Source organism: Chlamydotis macqueenii, chromosome 3 (genome assembly GCF_036417535.1).
Source record: "Chlamydotis macqueenii isolate bChlMac1 chromosome 3, bChlMac1.mat, whole genome shotgun sequence".
NCBI classification, from domain to species: Eukaryota; Metazoa; Chordata; class Aves; order Otidiformes; family Otididae; genus Chlamydotis; species Chlamydotis macqueenii.
Window position 1 is genome coordinate 39207859 of NC_141558.1, and position 22645 is coordinate 39230503.

Genomic DNA, 22645 nt, shown 5'->3' on the forward strand with positions numbered 1-22645 from the left:
TTGACTTGAATTCCTTTAGCGTTACTTAGTAATTAGCAGGCGTAATTTGCTGCCTTCGCGCAGCCTTTGGAGGAGCGCGGTCCGAACAGCCTCCCCTTTTCTTCTTATTTGAGGGCTAAAATCGGTGAACGCTGAGAGGAACCGGCTCTGACCGACGGGTAGGAAGGAAGCGCACACCCCCGGGCCGCTAGGCGGCAGCCGCCACACTCCTCCTCCCGGGGCGAGGGAGAGAGGCTCTCTAGGCGACACGGACCTCCGACTCGATGGCAAAAAGAGGGAGGCGGGGCGCTCTAGGCTGCCGCGCAGCTCTCTATGGCGTAATGGGAGGAGCGGCTGCACACGGCGGGAGGCTCCGGCCCGGCGGTCTTGGCGCCTTCTGCGGGCACGATGTCGCCTCCGAAAGGTGAGGGCGGCGGCGCGGGTGGTTAGAGGGGCGCTGTGGCTCCGAGGGGAGGCATGGCCAGAGGAGGGGGCCAATCCCGCCCACACCCCCACCCCCTCCCCAACTCGTGTACCGGCGGCTCCCCCCTGCCTCCCCCGCCTCAGGGGGAGTGGAAGTGTCCTCCCCGCCGGGGGATGCGGCGCTGGGCGCCACCACTGCCGGCGCGAAGTGGGAGAGAGGGGGGCTGTGAGGGGCCGCGCCGGGGAGGGGCTCTCCCGCCCGCTCCGCCTTCCCGCCCTCTCGCTCTCCTCCCGCCGCTTCTGACCGGCCTGGCCCGGGGCCGGCGGCGCGACCGCCGCCTCTCCGGCGTGTCGGGCGGTGGGCGCTCCCGAGCCGGGGCTCGCCGGGCTACGGTGAGCGCCTCCGGAGCTTCTGTTGTCACTCCCCGCTCTGGGGGCGTCTGAACATGGCGCGACCTTTGTGGGGCTCGGCCCGAGGCCGTGAGGCCCAGGTCGTCAGTGCCCACGGGCGCACCCCCCCCCCCCCCCGCCCTGCTCCTCGGCACACACCCTGCGGGTGTCCCTAAAAACGCCACCGGGCCCTGGGTTTCCGCTGGAGTGCGTGCGGAGATGCCAGAGACGCGGCGATCCCGAAGCCAGAGCCCTCGGGCAAGCCAGAGGGGCTTCACCCTTCAGGAGGGCGACGCCTGTCCCTCTGCCTGCTTCCCCCAGAAAGGGCCTTGTGCAGGGCTCCTCAGCTCGGGGCAGCGGGCTTGGTGGGGACGGGAAAGGGGGAACCCTTCATGTGGGGCAGGGTCCGGGAGCCCACCGCCCCAGCTGCCTTTGGCTGGCTGCTCGGCTGTACTTCAGCTGCCAGGCTTCTTGGCCTTGGGCTGCCATTTAAAAGCGCCCAGGAGGGGTGGTTAGATGAGCTGTGGAGGTGTGTGGGAGGCCCGCGTTTGTGTCCTGAGGCTTTTGGCCTGTCTGGTCCCTTTTGCTGGAAATCATTTCATTCAAGTGGGATTTACTGAAGCCAGCAACAGAAACTCAGGGAAAGAAACAACAACTTATTTCAGCTCTTCTTTATGTGGTTGTTGTTTTTTTTTTTTGGTTGGTTGGGTTTTTTTTTGTTTTGGTTTTTTTTTAGCCGGTATAAGTTCCGGCTTATCAGCAAAAGAGATGTGCACCCCAACCACCTTTTCCTCCTGCGCCCAGTGCTGCACTGGTACTGATGCAGACACGTGAACCAGGCTGAAAACTAACCACAGATAGCTTTTAACATTATGCTAGGACTATCTAGTATAGTTACTAGATTCATTATCATGTCCTGCTGCATTTGGTTTACCCAAGTTTGCAAACTGTTGTCAAATTGGGGCATTTATTTACATTTTTAAGAGTAGTTAATATAGGCAAGCATTAAATTTAGCTTTAGTTTGGTAGCACATAGACTTAAACCTCAATGTGTAAAAACACATTGTTAATGATATTTTAGTGTTGACAGAAATTTTATTAGGAAATTCATTTTTGTAAACCTGGACTGGGGTAATTTTATTTCCTGGTTGTTATGCCCTTGGAATCCCGCCACATGCCCCGCACCCTCCCTGCAATCCAAACTTAATTTAAAAATGCATTACAGCTTGTAAGTCGCTTTTAAGCATTGTTAGTCCGAAAACTAATTGGCTCTGCCTTTTAAAAGTGGTTACTGACGTGGGTAAGATTTTTATCTATAAGGAAGTAGCTAATTTAAATGATTGCAGCAGCAGGAGGTATTAACTGTACCTTGCAGAAATGTTATGCAATAGAAAAAAAATCCCGGGCTTGAAAGAAAAATGAACCGAAATATCAGTTGAGCTAGATTCAGCAATTCATTCCCATATTAGATGAAGAAAGTTATTACAAATCTGCCTGGAGCTTATCTGTTAGCTCATTCCCTAATAGATAGGAAAACATAAACTTATGCCAATTAAAGTACATTTTGTTTAGGATATTCAGAACATGACAAAAGATGCTGCTGAATGACCAAGATCCACCTGTCAGATGCCATATGTAACAAAGAATAATTTACCATTTTGAAAAATGGCTTTGTAGACGCCTCACATTTGCTGGTGCCTCATGTTGTAGGTCGTGCTTTCATGCAGAGAAGTCCTGTTTGGAGTCGTGTGCTGTTCTCTTTACTGGTACGGATGCAGTCTTAGCCATTCTCTGACACGACAGCGAGCTGGTGTGGTCCGGCCACGTCCACATGATGAAACTCTCGGGCCTTAGAGGAGGACAGCTGTATAAAAAACTTTTTCTCTGGTGGACCTGGAACAGCCTAAGTCCCAAGCTGTGCAGCATAGTAGTTGGTCCAGGGCAAAACTGTTACAAGAATTGCTACTTTTGTAGAAGTATAGTAGTGGGTAAGGTAGAAGGGATAACATGGATGATACATAGTCCTCGATGGTTAAATATACTAGAATAGTCATAACCTTAGTGTTTTCTACAGTGAATAATTTTTCAAGAAAGCCCTTTGTGCAAAGTCCCATCCTCATTCTGAGCAAAACTCTCCTCTCTTACCGACATAGGTGGAAAATGAGGCTGAAGGAAATGCTGCCTTGTTTATTAAAGTTTGCTAGATTGAGTCCCTTCTTTGCTGATACTGAACTTTTCCTCTCTCTTTGCTTATACTAGCCTGCCAGTGCTCTTTGTGTCAGACTTCAGTGGACTATGTGGAGAGGATCAGCTGTGACTTCAGGGCAAGCACTTACTGTCGACTAAAGAGCAGGAAAGCACAGACTGTTCAATTATTATTAGATAAATATTAGTCTAGGATTCATTTTTCTAGAAAAAAGGATGAGGGCAAGAGGACATCTTATTTTCAAACACAGTGTTTCTATACAATCTTCTTTGAGAAGAGACTTTAAAATTTAACTTAGATTTTTAATAGGAAGTGTTTCACAACGTTGTAATTTTTGTATGCTGCCACAGTAGTGTTTGGTACAATCCTCCAGCTGGAGAACACTCTGTTTCAGTTCTTAAATTAAAATGAAGGGCATGCTGTGTCATCATCCTTGTTTTTTTCATTTGTTTGGGTTGGTTTTTTTTTGGTTTTTTTTTTTCAGAAAATGTCAGCTTACTGTTCAAGTTGTACTGCCTCACAGTGATGACCCTGGTTGCTGCAACATACACGGTCGCATTGCGGTACACAAGGACAGTGGAGACAGAGCTGTACTTTTCGACGACGGCTGTGTGCATCACTGAAGTTATCAAGTTGTTTCTGAGCGTGGGCATCTTGACTAAGTAAGTATGGGAATGCTAATCGGTACGTTGAAAACGAATCCCAGCTTCTAACCTCAGATTCTCAGATACTCAGGTACAGATACATTTGAGAGCGTGGCTGGATAGTTGTGCTGTGGGAGAGTAATTTTAGAGCGGGTCAGAGCTTGTGAGTCTTCCTCAACTGAGGCTGCTTTGTAAACACCACAATGTTCAGGTGTGTCCCTTCCGCATATTTTCTGGTTTTGTATGCTTTGGAATAGGTTCAAAATGTCAACACGGATTATCTGCTATGTTTTGAGTCTTTAAAATATTGGTGGAGATTAAAGCTGGACTGTGAGCTATGGGTTGCTGAGTTATACAAAATTGTAATGTTCCTACTCATAAATTGTCCCAAACAGTGTTACAGATAGAAATTTTGCTGTCTCTGTTAACCTGGGAAATCAAACCTGAAAAGCTGTATGGTCAGAAAATATTAGAGTTTCTGTAATCCAGGCCTATCACTAAGAACTAAACCTTTAGTCTACACATGAGCATCTGAAGTAGGGATGCTATCAGTCTGCTGTCTTTCCTCTCAGCTCCTTGTGCTACAACCTTGGAAGAATCTTTACATTCTGGACTTTTCCAGAGTTCTTGCTGGGTTGGTAGAATTTTTTTTCTTTCAGGGTCTCTGCCTATCTCTTTGTGGCTTTTGGTACATCAGAAGGCTCTCTGTTTTGTACTAGAGGATCATGAAGTCACATGGTGTGCTTCAGATATTTATCAGATCTTTTATTTTACTTGCTTTGGAAATGAGACAGTATTTGAATTTGGTAAGGCAGCTGTGGCAAACTGCCTTTTGTTTAACCTTTCATTAAATGTAATGTCTTAGAAAAGGCAGATGTGACTGGTGGCAGATTTGTAGTTTTCTTTTTATGCACCCTGGGCTTTTCACTCTGCCAGCACAAAATATTGGCAGAAGGCTGCAGCAGCCCGCCTCTCTCAATAGCGAGGGACCTATAGGTGGCTTCACCTGTGTGTATAATATCCCAAATCTGTTCTTGTGCACCTCGGACGCTGGCTGTTTGTAGTGTATCAGAGTCCTGGTTCAGCAAGGTAAGCGATCTGCCTTTTGTTAAGGGTCAGTAATACTGTGTTCATCAAAAGTATGAATGATCTTTTTGCTTGAAATAATTAAAAAGGCAATTACCTTCAACTCAGAAGTCTAAAACAGCTCTGCACAGTTAAAAATCCATGGAGCCCATTGCCCTCCCTTGGACAGGAGTCAGCAGGGGATGCTTAGGACAGAAGTATAGGCAGTAGGGCAGGCACGGCCTGAGCTTTCCTTAGCTGGAGGCAGAAGCGTACGGATTTCCCAGCCTGGAGGCTGTCTGCACGCTGTGGCTGTAGCCCCTGACGACCCTCTCCTCTGTGAGGTTGCCCAGCTTCGTTTTGAACTGTGAGTTGCTACTGTACCTGTGAAGTGACTTCTGCAATATAATTACGCAGTATATGGGAAAAAGTGCTTTTTAATTAACACTTTATGTAGCATTTTCATTGGATTCTGTCTCTTGTGTTGACAGACATAATAAATAATCTTTCCCCCTTCATTTTTATTTTCATATCTCTTCAGATCTGTATTGTGTTTTTATCACTCATTTATTTTCTAAGCTGGGGGTCCTAGTCTAATTTTTCCATGACCGTCCTAGTACCCATATCCACAGCACTTCCACTATTGTTACATCCCTTTTGAAACAGGATCCAGAGCTGCATGTAGCATCTGGGATGTGAAAGCACCGTGGCATTAGGCACAGGGGTGAAGGTTCTTTCTGTCTCGGTTCCTTTCCTGAGGATTCATAACATTCTGCTGAGCCTTGAGCTGGTGCTGTCGGAGAGCTCTTCATGTCTTTTTCCCAAATGCCCATAACTGGTTTAGAGATGGTTGCTGGATTTTGGGGTTGTCATTTCCTATGATTCTTTCTCATTTATTGACAATTGATTTATTTGCCAATTAAAATGGGATGAATCTGATTCACTGAGCTGTTTGAAGGTTATAATATCTATTCTGATCTATTCAGCTAGTGGGTTTTTTCTCCACAGTTGAGAGAGATGGGCACCAGCAGACGCTATTCATCAGGCTGTGCTCACCTCTTCTTGGTAGGATGTCTTGCTTGCTGGTGGGTCTGGATGCCTTCCTTTGCTGTCCAGGCAACTGGACTGTTTCTCATATGGCAAAAAATCTGGTGAATTCTGCTTGGTGTAGTGAGAGACCCTTCGGCAACTATTGAACATTTCCTTTTGAATATCACATATAATTGAGTATAATCGACAAAACTTCCCAATTTCCTAGTGACCTCCCATTTTAGATCACTTATGAATATGCCAAACAGCATAAATTCCAGCATAGTTTCCTTCAGCGTCTCCTTTACAGCTTCCTCAAGTTTTAAAGTCCTAACCAATTTGTCTCACCCAAAGCAAGGTGCATTTGTAGTTTAATACCCAGTCAGAAGATAGAATACAATCTGTTTTTTCTGTACAGCGGGATACATTTGGGGGAGGAACTTTTTCTTCTTGAAACAGCCAGCATTGATTACTGCAACATACAGGATACTGGAGCGCGACTCTTGCGTTGTTCTGGCACAGTGTGTTTTCTTACGCATTCTTACACTATGCCTTCGCTGTGTTTACTTTTAAGGTTTCTCCTGGAAGGCACATTGAATGGATGAATGCCAAAAGGTTATCTTTCAAAAGAGAAGTTTATGATCGTTTAAGCTGCATTAATTGTTTACTCAACTGTACTCTAAGCTTCTCATATTTATTTAAAGTCCAATTCACCATACGGTAGTTACATTGTCTACATTCTTAGATGGTGCATAATCACTTAGCTATGGATGAAGTAGAGCTGTGCCAAAACTCTAATTTTGGCTTCAGCTTTTCTAACAAATACACGTTTCTGTTGCAGAACTGGCTGTTGTTAGTATCTCTAACCTATTCAGACCTATGAAGAAAACAGAATATGTTTTTTAAGTCAAATCTAGATCAACATTAAGAATGCTGAATTCAAGTTAGATATTTTAAAATTTTCTTATTTGATTTTGCAGCATACATCTTTGGGCAGCTTATTTTGCATTATCAGCTGTACAGAGAGGCTTGTTTTTAAATTTTTTTTTTGTAGATTTAAATCTGTCTCCACATGATCTTTGTACTGAATTCAACTTACAGTTAGAGATTCTTGATGAGGACGTGCTTCAGAAAGCACACTTATGACAAAGATGAACTATTACATAATTAATCTTCCTGTTCTCAAAAACTAAAGTGAAAATGGGGTTTACTGGACATCTGTTATTTTTCATTCCTGAAATTCCATACTAGAAGTCAAAGTAGACAAACTACCATTACTGCTGTCGTTTTACTTTAAACGTATGATAAGCTAATTCACCGAGCATGGTCTGGAACAGAAGCAAGTACAGTTTAAATATTATATTCTTGTTCGATAGCCCACCTTCATATAGAGAAATAGAAGAAGCCATTACTGCATGGTATTTTTTGTCTTCTTATTCTTACAGAACTGTATCTGTGCTAATTATATTTTTATTTGCAGTTAGACATTTGAGATAGAAGCACTTTAGTCCAGCTATACTTGGGTATTACCAGGAGCACTAGATTTTTCTTGTACATCTTACCTCCTGGAGCTGGGCGATATAAATGCATTGAGGAACAAGTAAACCAACAATTTTGCCTATAATGTCAATGACTAATAACATTTTATGCAGTTCTTTATCTAGCTGAGTTAACCATGGTGAGCTGTAGCACGAACTCTTCCCCTTCCTTGTATTACAAACTTAGCTTTAAGTGCTACTTGTCTGTAGATGTTCATGTCAGTGGTTGTTCCTTGTGGCCAGACACGTCTTGCAAAAGACACCTGTGTGATATGGTTGGTGTTACCAGGTCTTTCCCAAGCAAAGTATCCCCTCAAGTTAGGAAAGAGCTTTGCATGGGACCTTGCTTGTACAACAAGAGTGTGGGAAAACATACCTCTGGTAACTGTACTGCCTGTAAATGTAGGCCCCCTCCAGAAGGGAACTGGTGTCCTGGTTACCCAGGACATGGAGAAGGCTGAGGTTCTCAATGACTTTTTTGCCTCAGTCTTCACCGACAAGAGTTCCTGTCCCACCGCCCAAGCTGTAGAAGGTGCAAGCAGGGACTGCGAGAATGAAGAACTGCCCGTTGTACTCGACGAGCAGGTTCGGGATCATCTGAGGAACCTGAAGGTGCACAAGTCCATGGGTCCTGATGAGATCCATCCGCGGGTCCTGAGGGAACTGGCGGATGAAGTTGCCAAGCCACTGGCTATCGTATTTGAGAAGTCGTGGCGGTCTGGTGAGGTCCCCGATGACTGGAAGAGAGGGAACATAACCCCAGTTTTTAAAAAGGGGAATAAGGAAGACCCAGGTAACTACAGGCCGGTCAGCCTCACCTCTGTGCCTGGCAAGGTCATGGAGCAGATTCTCCTGGAAACCATGCTAAGGCACATGGAGAGCAAGGAGGTGGTTGGTGACAGCCAACATGGCTTCACCAAGGGCAGATCGTGCCTGACCAATTTGGTGGCCTTCTATGACGGGGTGACGGCATCGGTGGACAAGGGACGAGCAACTGACATCATCTACCTGGACTTGTGCAAAGCTTTTGACACTGTCCCGCACGACATCCTTCTCTCTAAACTAGAGAGACATGGGTTTGATGGACGGACCACTCGGTGGATAAGGAGTTGGCTGGATGGCCGCACTCAGAGAGTGGTGGTCAACGGCTCAATGTCCACGTGGAGACCGGTCACGAGTGGTGTCCCTCAGGGGTCCGTGTTGGGCCCGGCCCTGTTCAACATCTTTGTCGGCGACATGGACAGTGGGATAGAGTGCACCCTCAGCAAGCTCACCGACGACACCAAGTTGTGTGGTGCCGTCGACATGCTGGAAGGGAGGGATGCCATCCAGAGGGACCTTGACAGGCTGGAGAGGTGGGCCCGTGCCAACCTCATGAAGTTCAACCAGGCCCAGTGCAAGGTCCTGCACCTGGGTCATGGCAATCCCAGGCACAAATACAGGCTGGGCGGGGAATGGATTGAGAGCAGCCCTGAGGAGAAGGACTTGGGAGTGCCGGTGGATGAGAAGCTTAACATGAGCAGGCAATGCACCCTTGCGGCCCAGAAGGCCAACCGCATCCTGGGCTGCATCAAGAGAAGCGTGGCCAGCAGGTCGAGCGAGGTGATTCTCCCCCTCTACTCTGCCCTGGTGAGACCCCACCTGGAGTACTGTGTCCAGTCCTGGAGCCCCCAACACAAGAAGGACATGGACCAGTTGGAGAAGGTCCAGAGGAGGGCCACGAAGATGATTAGAGGGCTGGAGCACCTCTCTTATGAGGACAGGCTGAGAGAGTTGGGGCTGTTCAGCCTGGAGAAGAGGAGGCTCCGGGGAGACCTGATAGCGGTCTTCCAGTACCTCAAGGGGGCCTACAAAAAAGATGGGGAAAGACTGTTTAGTAGGGCCTGTTGCGATAGGACGAGGGGTAATGGTTTTAAAATAGAGGGGGGTAGATTTAGATTGGAAATTAGGAAAAAATTTTTTACGATGCGAGTTATAGAACACTGGAACAGGTTGCCCAGAAAGGTGGTGGAGGCCCCATCTCTGGAAGTGTTCAAGGCCAGGCTGGATGAGGCTCTGAGCAACCTGACCTAGTCAGGGATGTCCCTGCTCCTTGCAGGGGGGTTGGACTAGATGACCTTTGAAGGTCCCTTCCAACCCTAACCATTCTATGATTCTATGATGCTGTTGGGGTTTTTTTGTGCTCTCTGTTATGGGAAAATGATAAAAAGAATCCCTTGCAACTGCCTGTATAAAGACTGCTCGTGCTACAAAAAAAAAGAGGAGAAAAGGAGGTATATGCTTGGTGCCAGCCAGGGAGGAAGGCCAGGGAGGAGAGAAACTTGGATGGAAGGATCATGAGAGGATAGAGTCCATAAATCTTTGGAGAGGAAAAGTTGAAGAACCCGAGTCAGAGCTTGATCAGGAATGGAAAATACACAGGAACAAGGTGGCTAATGAAATAGCCTCAGGCATAGACAGACTGCTAATTTTGGTAATTGCTAGTAAGAGTTTGGGGCAGGTAGATGACATATATTTGTGAAGAAGAAGGAAGACGGGATGTGGGTGAAGTATGAGGTGAAGTTGGGACATGGGTGAATTCGTGGAACGCTGAGGAGGATGTGAACCAATTGTTCATATGTGTATTTAATGGAAGCAAAAGGAGCGTTAAATTAAAGAGCAATACAAATTGCAAGTTGAAAAAAGCCTGCGGGAGGGGACAGGAGTGATTTTTGGATGTTGGTATTTGTCAGTGGCCAAGCAACAGAAGAATGGAAAGAGAGAACATGCGACTTGAGGAGAGCTGGGAAGGGAACTGGAGGACTTGAGTAGCAGTGACAAGTGAGCAAGAAATGTCTGGTTGATGTATGAATGGTAAGGGAGAACTAGCAATGCAGAAGTCGGCTTTAGTGAGCTGAGGAGCAAGCTGCAAAAGGGGACAGCAGCAAGGAGCAACATGCTCTTCCCCGTTGCCTGCTCTTGCACGCACTGTCGTGCCATGAAGGAGACGTGTGAAGATGCAAGACAACAGGGAGCCACCACACGTCCTGCCAGACCTCATTGCATGTGCTGGTGCTGGTCCAGCATCTCCTGCAGCACAAGTGAGAAGAGGAGCACAGGGCTGGCTGAGGAAGGAGAGGTGTTTCCAACTCAGCAATGTGCAAGGATACAGTCTTTTTTTGGATGTACTGTGAAGCCCTATTTAAAGGGGATGTGGAAAATCACAGGCATTTGACATCATATACAAATATTAATGACAAAAAAAAAAAAGAGGAAGATGATAACAGCCTTCTGTCCTACGACCTGTATACTTGGTGACTTACTCCACTATTTTCATGATTGTTGTTTAATTTATTGCACATTAATGTAATTAATGCATCTAATCTCCTGAATCCAGAATGTCTTCTTCACCTTCAGGGGTTTCAACTTGTTGATAACCTCACTGGTTTTTCCCCAGTTAATTTTTCTTTAATGAGCAGAAGGTAGAACTGATTGTTGAGAACAAATTTTCAGCCTTCCCAAAGGAGTCATTGGTTTTATTTCTGTTTTCAAATCCCAGTTCAAAACAGCCCTCAGTTATATTAATATTTTATTTTGCAGGGAAACTGGAAGTCTGGCAAGGTTAATAACATCTTTAAAAGAAAACGTATTCGGAAGTCCTACAGAATTGCTAAAATTAAGTGTTCCATCTCTGGTGTATGCTCTCCAAAACAATATGGCATTTGTGGCTCTTAGCAACTTGGATGCAGCAGTCTACCAGGTAATCCATGTTTTTGTCAGTAACTGATCTGTAAATACGTTTCTTTTTACTGCTTCTTGAGGCGTGCATGCCAGGTATCTGCGTGGCTTGGCTTTTATTGAGAGCATACACTCTGTTGTAGAGCTCTTGTTTTCTGAGCTAACCCACTCACTGCTGGAGTCACTTCAAATTCACAGCGTTGTAATTGGTGATGGTACAAAAACCCAAGGATCTGTAGGAAATCAATGAAGATAAAATTATTTGTCACTCTGTAGTTGAATTTTCTATTTTATTTTCTTGGGTTTGGAGTTTATAAAACCACGTCCTCTGTGCTATATTCTCATCTTCTTTTAGGTGACATACCAGCTGAAGATCCCTTGTACAGCTTTATGTACAGTCCTAATGCTAAATCGTACCCTCAGTAAGCTGCAGTGGTTCTCTGTCTTCATGCTGTGCGGTGGTGTTACCCTTGTTCAGTGGAAGCCTGCTCAAGCTACGAAAGTACAGGTGAGAGTTTACGTCGTGCCACTTCACGACGAAGAATAAACTGCCTTACACTTCGCATTTCACTTCACAGCAGCTGGGATAAGGTGAGGTATCTTACATTCCGCACAGCGGTACCTGTTTCCTATTTCTAGCCACTTCATCTACAACATAAGCAGTAGTTTGATCACTCACGTTTATTGTTCAGGCAGGCTTGGTCTCACTTGTTGGAAAGGCACCTGATGGCTACAATTAGTATAAATTACCACAGTTGTCATAATCAGTCTAACGGACCATCGTAGGAGTATCTGAGTAATACAGCGTTTCCAGCAGTTGGCCCTGCTATGATTGTAATTGTTGGAGCCGAGAACTTGGAATCGAAGCACTGGGTGGAATTAGGAGTGAAACTCCAATGCCTTGTAGATGTGGGTATGTCATTTGAACACACCCTTCAGAGACACTGACCTAATCCTGTTCTAGGAAGAAACAAGTGTCTTCTGTTAGGTCTTAGTTGCTGGTCAGGGGCGTCAGTGGGGAAGGCAGATCATGCAGCTGGGAAAACTGGCCACAGCCAAGTAGCGGGTGCCTTTCAGCGCTGCAGGAATTGGTAAGAGTACACACGGGAAGTGAAACACCACACAGATACAGTGAGATAATCTGAAGGGCAGCTCTACCTAAGCAAGTGCATTTTATATTGTAAGGAAATGCTAACAATTTTTGCTGTACTTAACGAAATAGCTCTGGAATTGATTATTGTAAACTACTGAAGTGTTGCATCCTTTTTAAAATAATGGTTGGTGTTGCAGGTGGAGCAGAATCCATGGCTAGGGTTTGGAGCGATTGCTGTTGCTGTATTATGTTCAGGATTTGCAGGTATAGTATTATTTCCGTACACAGGTCACATCAAAAGGACTGGAGAACTCATGATGTTTAAATCAGAACATTCTACATTAGTTAACTTCTTCACTGATTTTAAGATAAAGTAATTTTTTATCCCCTCTGCCATAATTACCTTCTACTTGCAGTAATGTTCATTATGTGATTACTCCAGTTGTCAAGAAAATTAGTAGGAGCACATACTACTGGTTTTAAGTGATGTAACTTAGAAGGCTGGTTTGCAAGGGGAAGTGTCTTTCAAGTGTTTAGAATAATACTATGGGTAACATCTGTAACCCCATGCAAGGCTACAGGCTTGGGGAAGAGTGGCTGGAAAGCTGCGTAGTGGAAAAGGACCTGGGGGTACTGGTCAACAGCGGCTGAGCGTGAGCCAGCTGTGTGCCCAGGTGGCCAAGAAGGCCAACAGCATCCTGGCTTGCATCAGAAACAGTGTGGCCAGCAGGAGTAGGGATGTGATTGTGCCCCTGTACACTGGTGAGACCACACCTCAAATACTGTGTGCAGTTTTGGGCCCCTCACTACAAGAAGGATATTAAGTTGCTGGAGTGTGTCCAGAGAAGGGCAACGAAGCTGGTGAATGGTCTGGAGAACAAATTTTATGAGGAGCGGCTGAGGGAACTGGGATTGTTAGTCTGGAGAAAAGGAGGTTGAGGGGAGACCTTATCAGTCTCTACAGCTGCCTGAAAGGAGGTTGTAGGGAGGGTGGGTGTTGGTCTCTTCTCCTTGTGATAGGACAAGAGGAAATGGCCTTACGTTGTGTCAGGGGAGGTTTAGGTTGGATATTAGGAAATTCTTCTTTACTGAAAGAGTGGTCAGTCACTGGAACAGGCTGCCCAGGGAAATGGTGGAGTCACCATCCCTGGAGGCGTTCAAAGAACATGTAGATGTGGCACTCCAGGACATGGTTTAGTAGGCATGGTGGTGTTAAGTTAATGGTTGGACTTGATGATCTTGGAGGTCTTTTCCAACTGTTATGATTCTATGACTCGCTCAGTACAATTAATTAATGTACATCAATTTAATAAAGTTGGCTTTACAGTGAATAGCTCCCTGCTGGTGATCACATGAAATACTTGCAGTGTTTTATACGGGAAACTGAGCTCCTCACTCAATTCTTCGGCTAGCTTAGCTCCAAAATACACATTGCCATAGTCCTGTAGGTGGACAAACTGAGATGCAGAGGGAGCATAAGTAAGGCAGAGAGAAAGATGATCTATCTAGCAGGAAGCCTAGATAAATTCCATGAAGGAGTTAATCCTGCAAGAGCAATCTTGTGCTGTGCATACGTGCTTGGTACTCTGGGAAAACATTCTGGCTGGCAGAGGGGAAAAGGAGCAGGGTGTTCTTGTTCGGTGTCTTTTCAGAGAAAAGGGCACTTTGAAGCAGAAATACTAAATAAGACTCTGTAGACTTCAGTCAACTTTTCCTGGAAGGCTTTAGATTTACTCATTTCAGTAGATGCTCCCAAGCTATGAGACAAAATACAGCATTCACAGTGAAGCCTTCAGAGTCTCCTAAAGCTCTCTAGCTTTCTCTGATAATGTGCAGAGATGGCTGTGCTTCTAAAGGTCTGCAGATTCAGAATGTTGAAAGGGCTGGTGCAGGCAGCTCTAGAGGATTTAGATGCATACAGCTTTCTTCTCCAGCAAAAAGACTGCAGCTTGGGTGTTTCCTCACTGACAGCTGTAGCTTTGAGGCAGCAGGGATGACAGAGTATTTCATCTGTGGAGCTCCCTGTGCCCCTGAGGCGTTACATGTTGAAAACATAAATCCTATTCAAACTCCTTTCCTCTTCTTCTTTCCCCCACTCACGTGAAGTTATTTTGGCCTTAAACCCTCAGTTTCTGGACTGATCACATTGTGTTTTATTTTATTCCAGCAAAGTAAAAAAAAAAAATTGGGTTTTTTGTCTCTTGGGGTTGGAAAAACGTATTTTCTTCAAACTGTTGATTCTGTGGTACTTTCAGAGTGTCTGAGGGCCCAACAATGCTTATAAAAGCAATGGACAAATATATAATGGGAGATCCTTTGTGACTTGAAACAGTATTAAGAATAATTTCTCCTGAATAGCGCCCATTCTTTCCTTCATCCTGCCTAGTGGAGTGATTTTTATACATTTTTAAGGATCTGAAAGCATAATTTCATTGGCTTTCTTGTTTTATAATAAGTTACAGTTTATAAAGTTTACAAGTACACTTCATACTCAAGCCAGATTTCTGGTACATTGATTACTTCTGCTTGTGCTCTGTGGGTCTTCTCAGCAGGGAGAAAATCAAAAGATCGATTACTGTGGCTTCTTTTAAGCACTGCAGTTATCAAGCAGACTAGTTTTTTGTTGATGTTGTTTAGACTTTAAAAGTGTATTTTTGTATGAGATAAAAACAAACAAGGAACCATAGCAGTAGTATTTGAACCCCCGAGATATAAATCTGTTCTCTGATATATTCACCATAAATATTTCATATACTTTATTAAATTATAAATTGCGTTTTTCATTAATAAAAGAGTAGCAAGACTTTCCCTGAAGCTAGCTCTGTAATTTCAGGAGGAGTGTGTGCCTAGGGCTTCTAACCCACAGGTCTTTTCTCTGTGCCGTCTTTGTCAGTTCCGTAACTTTTTCTCATATCTTATGAAAGATCTTGGATGAATTTAATCAGCAATAAGCATTTAGTCACTAGGACTCACAACAGAAAGTCACAGAGGTGGCTGAGAAGATCTGAGTCCTGCAAACTGTTGTCTATGTTTCAAAATGCAGAGGAAATTCCAGAGATTAGCGGAGTCCTGGTATGGGAGGACTGGTTAAGAAGGCAGCTAGCGATGGCCTTGGCAAATGGCGGCCTTTTAGTCTGACATACACCTCCTGAGCAGAGTAATGGAAAAGTACTTGGGGAATTTCAGTAATGCAGAGCATAAAAGTAACGCTCATCAGCATGACACTGTGAACACGAGCTTTAGATTAAAATGAATTCCATTTCCTCAAAACCAATCTGTAGTTTCAATTAGCAGAGGCATCGGTTTTGATTTGCTCTGGTAATCCCCTGAAGCTGTGGTTTCAAAACATCACCACTCTGCCAAGCACTCTGTAAGCACAAGGCTTCCGAGGAATTTTTAATCTCAGTAGTGAGGTAATATAGTGCCACCTCTGTTTTTAATTTTTTACTGCTAAGTATCCCAATGGAGGGAAAAAACCCCAAAAGTGCTACATCATACTTAAATACATAAATACCGTCCTGGGGATAAAATGCCAGGTGCCAAGGTGAAATGCTTTTTTTTTTTTCTGGTGTAGAACTGCACAGAAGGAACTCTGCTGGACAGAAGCCTGGCAAATCAAACAGCAATGAGCTTCAATAGTCGATGAAGTTCCTTGTTAAAAAACTGTAAAGATAAATAGAATATATTTTTGATGTTATGTGCCCATTAAAATGATCCTGTCCTGGAAGACACACGTTAGCAGGATGGGGTTTTGGGCCTTCTGCATTTGGAAGGAAATTCTGTGAAACTAACAGTGTGTGGGACAAGATGATTCCAGTAATCTTGTCTGGCTTTAAAATGCTGTGAATCATGAGTTATTAAGGATGACACTTCATCTCATCATCTCACTTTTTTTTTTCTTTTTTTTTTTTTTAGGAGTTTATTTTGAGAAGGTCTTAAAGAGTTCAGATACTTCCTTGTGGGTGAGGAATATTCAGATGTACTTATCTGGGATTGTGGTGACTTTATTTGGTGTGTACATGTCAGACGGAGCTGAAGTTCTTGAGAAAGGGTTTTTCTATGGCTATACATACTACGTCTGGTTTGTCATCTGTAAGTATCTTGTGGTTTTAGGGTCTTGTTACATTGTCTTACTTTTTAAACTATGAAATAATGGATTGCACAAAGCTACAAATTCAGTCTGACCCACTGTTCTTTACTGTGTTTTGAGGTTGTTTTTTTTTTTTTTTTTTACAGTGTCATTATCTTGAAAATTATTCACTCAGTCTAAATGACTAAGTAGTGAGTAGATCATCTTTAAATTAGTTGTAGCTGATCTACTAGATGCCGTGTAGACGTCCCATTTTACTGAATGCTGCATTAAATCACCGATTAGGATGATGTAGCCCAAACAAGGAGAGCACCAGTGGAGTAAAATGCATCATTTCAAGAGTAACCTACTGCACCTTTACTAATAGAAATATGTGATCTGCTTTCCAGTTCTTGCCAGCGTAGGTGGCCTCTACACTTCGGTCGTTGTGAAGTACACAGATAACATTATGAAAGGCTTTTCTGCAGCGGCAGCCATTGTTCTTTCTACTGTGGCATCAGTCATCCTCTTTGGCCTCCAGATAAGTAAGTGCCTCTTTGCCATTTGAGCTGACCGTACACGCGTGTCTCCCTGCCAGCTAGCAGGCTGTATATGCCAGTACTTTGAATTTTTCTGGTTTTAACTCCAGGACTCCTACGCACAGATGTATAATCTGTGTTCTGTTACATAAGGTGCCCGACGATCCTGTGCTTTCAAGGGCCTTCACCATTTGTTCTTTCAGAGGCATCCTACAGCCTCAAACACAAAGGTTCTTTCCGATTTAAACAGCTTACAAGTTTATACAGCTTTATTCATTAATCACTTTCTGATGCAGTTTAGTGTGTGATACAGCTGTTTGCCTGAGGCTGCTGCTGATAAGTTATCATTTCTCGACAGTTTTAGTACAGCCAGTGCCAAACTAATTCCTCAGCCCTTTCTGCAAGGGCTTTGCCACGTCTCTGTTAAGTTATACCTGCTACAGCATTAACGTTTACCTTCCTTATTTACTGTGGTCAGCATGATGTAAGAGCAAGTCAAACAGCAGCTGGGGTCATGACTAATGTGAGTATTTTTGAAAAGAAACAGCAGATTGCTTTGGGCTGTTCTGCAAATACAAAGGATTTTCTCCCTTACCAGTTCTGTGTCTGATACTGTATGCAGTAGCTCCTGCTCAGTCCTTCACTGTTTAGTTTTGGGTATTTTTCACTTTCTTACTGTAACCCAAAGATGGTATGGTGTGATGGTGGAAAAACTAGCTTTCTGATGTGGCACTAGTGAGACAAAACGTAAAGAAAGTTTGCGTAAGGAGAAAATAATCAGTGTTTAGCTGAAAAAGAGCACCTTAAAGCAAGTGATGAAAAACACAACTAGTTCAGAAACTCACTTGAGCAGAACATTTTCTTGATGCTTGACAGAAATAAAACCTGGGCCCATGATCTTTCTTGACAGCCTCATTAATAATTTTTCTTAACCCTGTCTAGAAGTGGAAAGCAAACTGTGTTATCACAGGCTACTTTATCTCTTCCATTGTGTTTTTACTGTTAAGTTTATTGTAATGTAAGCTTGTCAGATGGCATCTGGTGCTACATGAGATGTCTCACACTTGCTTTTCTGACCATCACCACGTTCTTGCTGATATGAAACTAACTGAAATGGGGTAGGGATTGTAAACACTCCAGAGTTCTCAGTGGCAGAGGATAATTCTAGATTCTGTGAATTATTAAGAGCTTGTCCTGTTTAGTTTTGAGTATGTTAATACTGTAAATTCAGTTATCATCATAACTTATACAGCTTAGTCTTCTGAAGGTTTCTTCTCACATGGAGGTGTTTAAATAACCTGTTTTTGTCTCCTTTTAGCCGTTACCTTCTCCCTGGGTGCTCTCCTGGTGTGTATTTCTATTTACCTCTATGGATTACCTCGACAAGACACTACAAAAATCCAGCCATCAGAGACTAAGAGCTCAAAAGAGAGACTTGCTAATGTGTGATGTTGTCTATAAAAATGGACAGACACACAAGAGGAAAAAAATGGACTTTTTTTAAAAAAAACCTGCGTTTTTAAAAAATTAGCCTTAAGCTATTCATGAAACGGATGAAGTGGGATAGACTAAAAGCAGAAGTTAGTTCTGTTTTACATGTGAAGTTTCCAGGGACTGACGCTGAGGCTGCGTTACAGCCGAGGAGCTGGATGGGTATTTTACTGAAGGCATTCTTCATTCACGTCGGACAATGAAGACTTCCATTCACAAGGAAAGCGGAATGAAGGAACTGAACACTCAATTGTATATAATGTATATAATGGAGGGAAATTGGTTCTTTGTGTATTTGATAAACTGTCTTGCCCTTTGAGGGCAGAAATGCCCAAAAGCTTCATAAAAATATATTAAAAAGAGCAATTACTGCCAGCATTTTCTTTTAAAACTAGTTAGCAATTGCACTTTAATGACAGGATTTCTCTTCTAGGTGGTAACTATGAGATGAACAGTACTTTTCCAGTGTTTTTATGAGGGATGAGCAGGTTTTTTTTTTCTCCTCCATGCAATAAAGTCTCACATATCCTGACACAACTCCACCAGGGGTAACCATGCTTCAGGCATCGCTTACCTATAAATGATTAGAAACAGCACTTGCTCTTCTGTTTAAAGTCAGAAGGAAAGACTGGTGTTAAATCTCTTAAGTTGCAGATTTTCTTTCACTTTTCAAATGGTTTTTATACCTACTGTAGTTGATAGAGGGATCTTCTATGCTATGTGCTTTGTCAAACCCCGTTGTATGGAGAGGGGAAGGTTACACTTCTTCTCGTATCTCTGGCTTAAGTATGAATGAGTCACCTCCAAGTGTCAGACCAGAAGATTTTTATCTGTACATTTTATCTCTAAAACTTCTTGTGCATACAGAATGGTGCTTAAAAAGAGTTCCTGTAACGCATGTTAGCTTTGATTTAATTTCTGAGTGACAACTGTATAACTTCAACATTCTCCCTTGTTTTCTGAGGCCTCACTTGGTTCAGCTCTTCCAGAAACTGCAACTCTGGATTAAAGGAAAACTTACTTTGGTGCTTTGGGCAACTTGGAGTTAAAAATGTCACTAAGTTTATATGCTGGTTAGATTCTTTCAGACATGAGTTAACCAGCTGGGTTTTAGTTGCAAACACAGGAGTAACAAACATGCTTACATTCTGTTCCAGTGGGAGAGGATGTTCCACTCTGCCTTTTGCCAACTGTTCTGTGCATTTAAACAGTGTGTCACCATAGTCCTCCTCTCGTGAGTCAAGGTTGTGGTGGTGGTGGTGGGTATTATCAGGCATTTCAGAGGCTGGAGCAGCCAGCCTGCATGACCTTACACGTGAAACTCCACCTGTCTTCAGCAGTGTGATGGCTCAGGGGTGCCAAGCAGCACCTGCCATGTCTGACTGAGTGTCTGGTGCTGAGGGAGGAGCATGGTTCCTGTTCAACCAGCTGGGCAGCAAACCCTCTTCTCCCCGGTTATCATGGGGCGGTGTGACAGAGGAAGGGGTGAGGAACAGGATGCGACAGTTGGTCTTGATTAATGTTACTGAAGGGGGAGTGCAGTACAACACAGGAAAAAAAACCAACTCTGGAATGATTCCATTAATGCTTTGTTACGATATACAGAGCACCTGTAGCTGCTGTACCATTCAGCCTGAGCACACAATGGCAACCACAGAAGAAGAGAACTTTGCTTAAGTTAATTCCACTTCCTCTACCAAAAGGATGTTATACTTACTTACAAAGGCAAATACAGAACAGTTCTCTTTTATGGGAAACAGCAGGTAGACTGGTGTCTTAAGTACACTACTCCTGCCAAGTGCCTGGGAGAAAGTGCTTGTGACAAGCCCAGCCTCCCCCAAATGGCTGTGCCATGCAAGCTCTCCTGCAGTCGGTATGCTGGAGCACACAAACCTCTGAGAGCGGACAGTGCGTTTCCTGACTGCATTTGCAATGACACCACAGAAGCGTATTTATATTCTCTTGAAAAAAATTCTTTTACTAAAAGAAGATGTGACTTTACATTGCATACAGCCTCATTACATTTGAGTTACAGGTGTAATGCCAAGAAGTTTCATTCCATTGGCTAGAACCAAGCGTGCCGCTCGAAAGAGACTGAGCCTTGCCTGGAAAACAAGAACAGCTGTCAGCTTACGGTATTGCTACAGAATAGGGCGTAGTTCTCAGGACAGCAGTCAGGAGCAGCCTGTCAAGTGAGAACACCGTGCATCCTGTCCCCAGGCAGGGTGCTGGGATTCGGACACACGAGTAATCTGAGCACTGAGTAACACACCAGTGCTGGCAGAACACACACCAGCTGTGATAGCCCATGGCACTGTCAACAGAGGGACAGTTTTGTCAACAAAGGGAAGCTCTAAAGGGGTGCCCAGCCCAGCCCAGTACCCTTAAGGCACAGCAACCAGAGGAGGTGCCTGCAAAAGAGCTAGCAATGACTAACAAGTGAGAGTCTTTCACGAGTGAGAGTCTTTCACGAACCACAGGGTTAGAGCCCGAGGATACTGCCAGAATTCCCCTTCTCACTGTGTCCGGAATTCCCCCTCTCACTGTGTCCGGGTTGGAGGCCATCAAGCAACTATGGGCTGCTTTGAAAATTTCACTCTTCCCTGTCAATGTATTAGCTGTTACACAGCTGGCTGTTTGGGAAGGGCTCTATCAACTTCACTCAAAAAAAAAAAAAAAAAAAAAAAAAAAAGCCATTCTTGAAAGCTGACACAGTGTAAGATATTTAGAATTTTTTTTTTTTTCCCACAGGATAAGGAACTGAAATTTTCATTGTAGCTTGGACTACCTGAGTTGTTCTTCCCAAGAACAGACAGAAACATCTTCAAAGGCAGGAATACCTATAGCAACTGAGCTCAACAACAGAGTGCAGCTCCATCAGTTCCACTGAAATTTTTTTTCCCCTACAACAAACACAGCTCAACACTTACATGTGATTTCCTACCAAAATCAGATAGGTAACTGCTTTTGAAACAGATAAAAGAGGAAATTTAAAAGGCAGTATAATTAGTGTATCATTTACTGAGCAATTAAGGGGTCAAACATCACCTGGGAGATCAGTAGAAAATAGTTTGCATCTATTTAGAACTAAACATTAACAGTTGTCAGCCTCAGTGCTGTAGCTGGAAAGGCAGTACAGAAAACCCAGGATATGTAGGTGGCAAGAGAGAGATTCAGTCATCTCCTAATTTTCTGTCTTCCCACATAACCTCTAAAGGCAACCATCAGAAATTAACCAGCAAGTTAAATGCTGAAATGGTTACTTTTAAAAAAAGTTGAGAAGGAAAGGGGTTTGATAGGGTTTGGAGCCATTGTCCTGCCAGAGCATTCTGTTTTGGAAAGATGAGGCAGAGCAGCCTTTTACTGAAGGTACAGCCATGAACAGCAACCCCTGCCACCCCAAAGCAGTGCCGCCCAGGGGCCAGCCTGCCTGTTGGCTCATTAGCCCGCAGGTACACATTCACCCAAGCGGTTACACAGCTGGGTTGGCAAAGCCCTAACACTTCCTCCAGGACACCCTACACAGCCACGTAACAACGTTGTGCCATACCTGGGCTACGTCAGGGGCGCTGCCTTTCACAGGAAGAGTTTTATGTGCCACGGCTGCAAGATGGCTGAAACGAAAAACACAGTGAGAATTGTGAGAATGAGCAAGTCTCTTGATGAGAGCAGTGCTATGGGCTACAGAAAGCAGCAGAACTGGAAGAGCCACAACTGCAGCATGCCAGAGATTGTTATGTCCAACAACAGCCTTTCACCTGGCTGAGGGAGGGCATGCTCTTCTGTAGCCTGCCCCTTGTCAGGGCATGCCATCAACAACTTAATGCTCATTAAAAAAAAAAAAAAAAACAAAAACAAAACCAAAACCCAAAACAATCTCTCCACTACCACACCACCACCCCCTCAAACCCCCAAACTGGTCTGGAAAGATCCTTGAGGGCATGCCCTGTCATTCCCAAGGTGTGTGATGCCTTATACCATCTTCCTTAACTTGCTAAAGCCTTACCCACACACAGACTCTGCAGCTTCCTCCAGCAAGCCTACACGAGTGTTTCGCTGTCCTGTTCAATCATCTGACAGGTCCCTGTGGGGACCCTCCCTATGGCAGTCACACACGCAGGACGACTTACAGCAGTAATACGCTTTGTCCATCTCAACACATAGGCTGAGATCCTAGGTGAAATTTTGAGATTTGAGAGCACATTATCAGCTCAAATCTGCTCTTTAAGATATGACTAGTCCAGCAGGATTTTGGATTCAGGCACAGGGTTATAGCCAAGTGATTATTTTTTTTCTTGAAAGCAATTAGTTTCTGAGGAGGCTCCTGGCTCCTTTGTTCCTAGTTCCAACCTTGATCTTGACTATCTATTATATTATTTGCTATCCTACTTGATACCTTCCCTGCTCCAGAGAGACTGTCCCACAAATTTACATCTTCCCACTATTTTTACTCTTCAAAGCA

The 22645-nt window shown here is 44.1% G+C and overlaps 2 protein-coding genes across 6 annotated transcripts in view; one reads left to right on the plus strand and one right to left on the minus strand.

Moving 5' to 3' along the window:
* Positions 1-293: 293 nt before the first annotated feature.
* SLC35A1 (solute carrier family 35 member A1) lies at positions 294-21740 on the plus strand. Of its 2 annotated transcripts, none has more exons than XM_086744218.1 (8): positions 294-403; positions 3483-3660; positions 10854-11013; positions 11347-11499; positions 12282-12348; positions 16000-16176; positions 16564-16698; positions 20935-21740. In XM_086744218.1, the coding sequence occupies exons 1-8, from the start codon at positions 388-390 to the stop codon at positions 20937-20939; spliced, it is 891 nt and encodes a 296-aa protein (XP_086600344.1). In that variant the 5' UTR covers positions 294-387; the 3' UTR covers positions 20940-21740. The 2 variants fall into 2 exon arrangements, with proteins under 2 accessions (XP_086600344.1, XP_086600343.1); XM_086744217.1 differs by lacking the exon at positions 20935-21740 and adding an exon at positions 18011-18545.
* The window catches only part of RARS2 (arginyl-tRNA synthetase 2, mitochondrial), a 36657-nt gene continuing 34213 nt past the window's right edge, over positions 20202-22645 (minus strand). For all 4 annotated transcript variants that reach the window (XM_086744214.1, XM_086744213.1, XM_086744216.1 and 1 more), the window contains 2 exons: positions 21734-21797; positions 20202-20288 (listed from right to left, as the gene is read on the minus strand). In XM_086744214.1, the coding sequence (XP_086600340.1) occupies positions 20202-20288; positions 21734-21797 (151 nt within the window). The remainder of the gene's footprint in view (positions 20289-21733; positions 21798-22645) is intronic.

Excerpts from the sequence above, each read along its gene's own strand:
- SLC35A1 (XM_086744217.1), top strand. Across the intron at positions 11,500-12,281 it reads CTCAAGCTACGAAAGTACAG|GTGGAGCAGAATCCATGGCT; the intron begins GTGAGAGTTTAC and ends TTGGTGTTGCAG. Across the intron at positions 16,177-16,563 it reads CTACGTCTGGTTTGTCATCT|TTCTTGCCAGCGTAGGTGGC; the intron begins GTAAGTATCTTG and ends TCTGCTTTCCAG.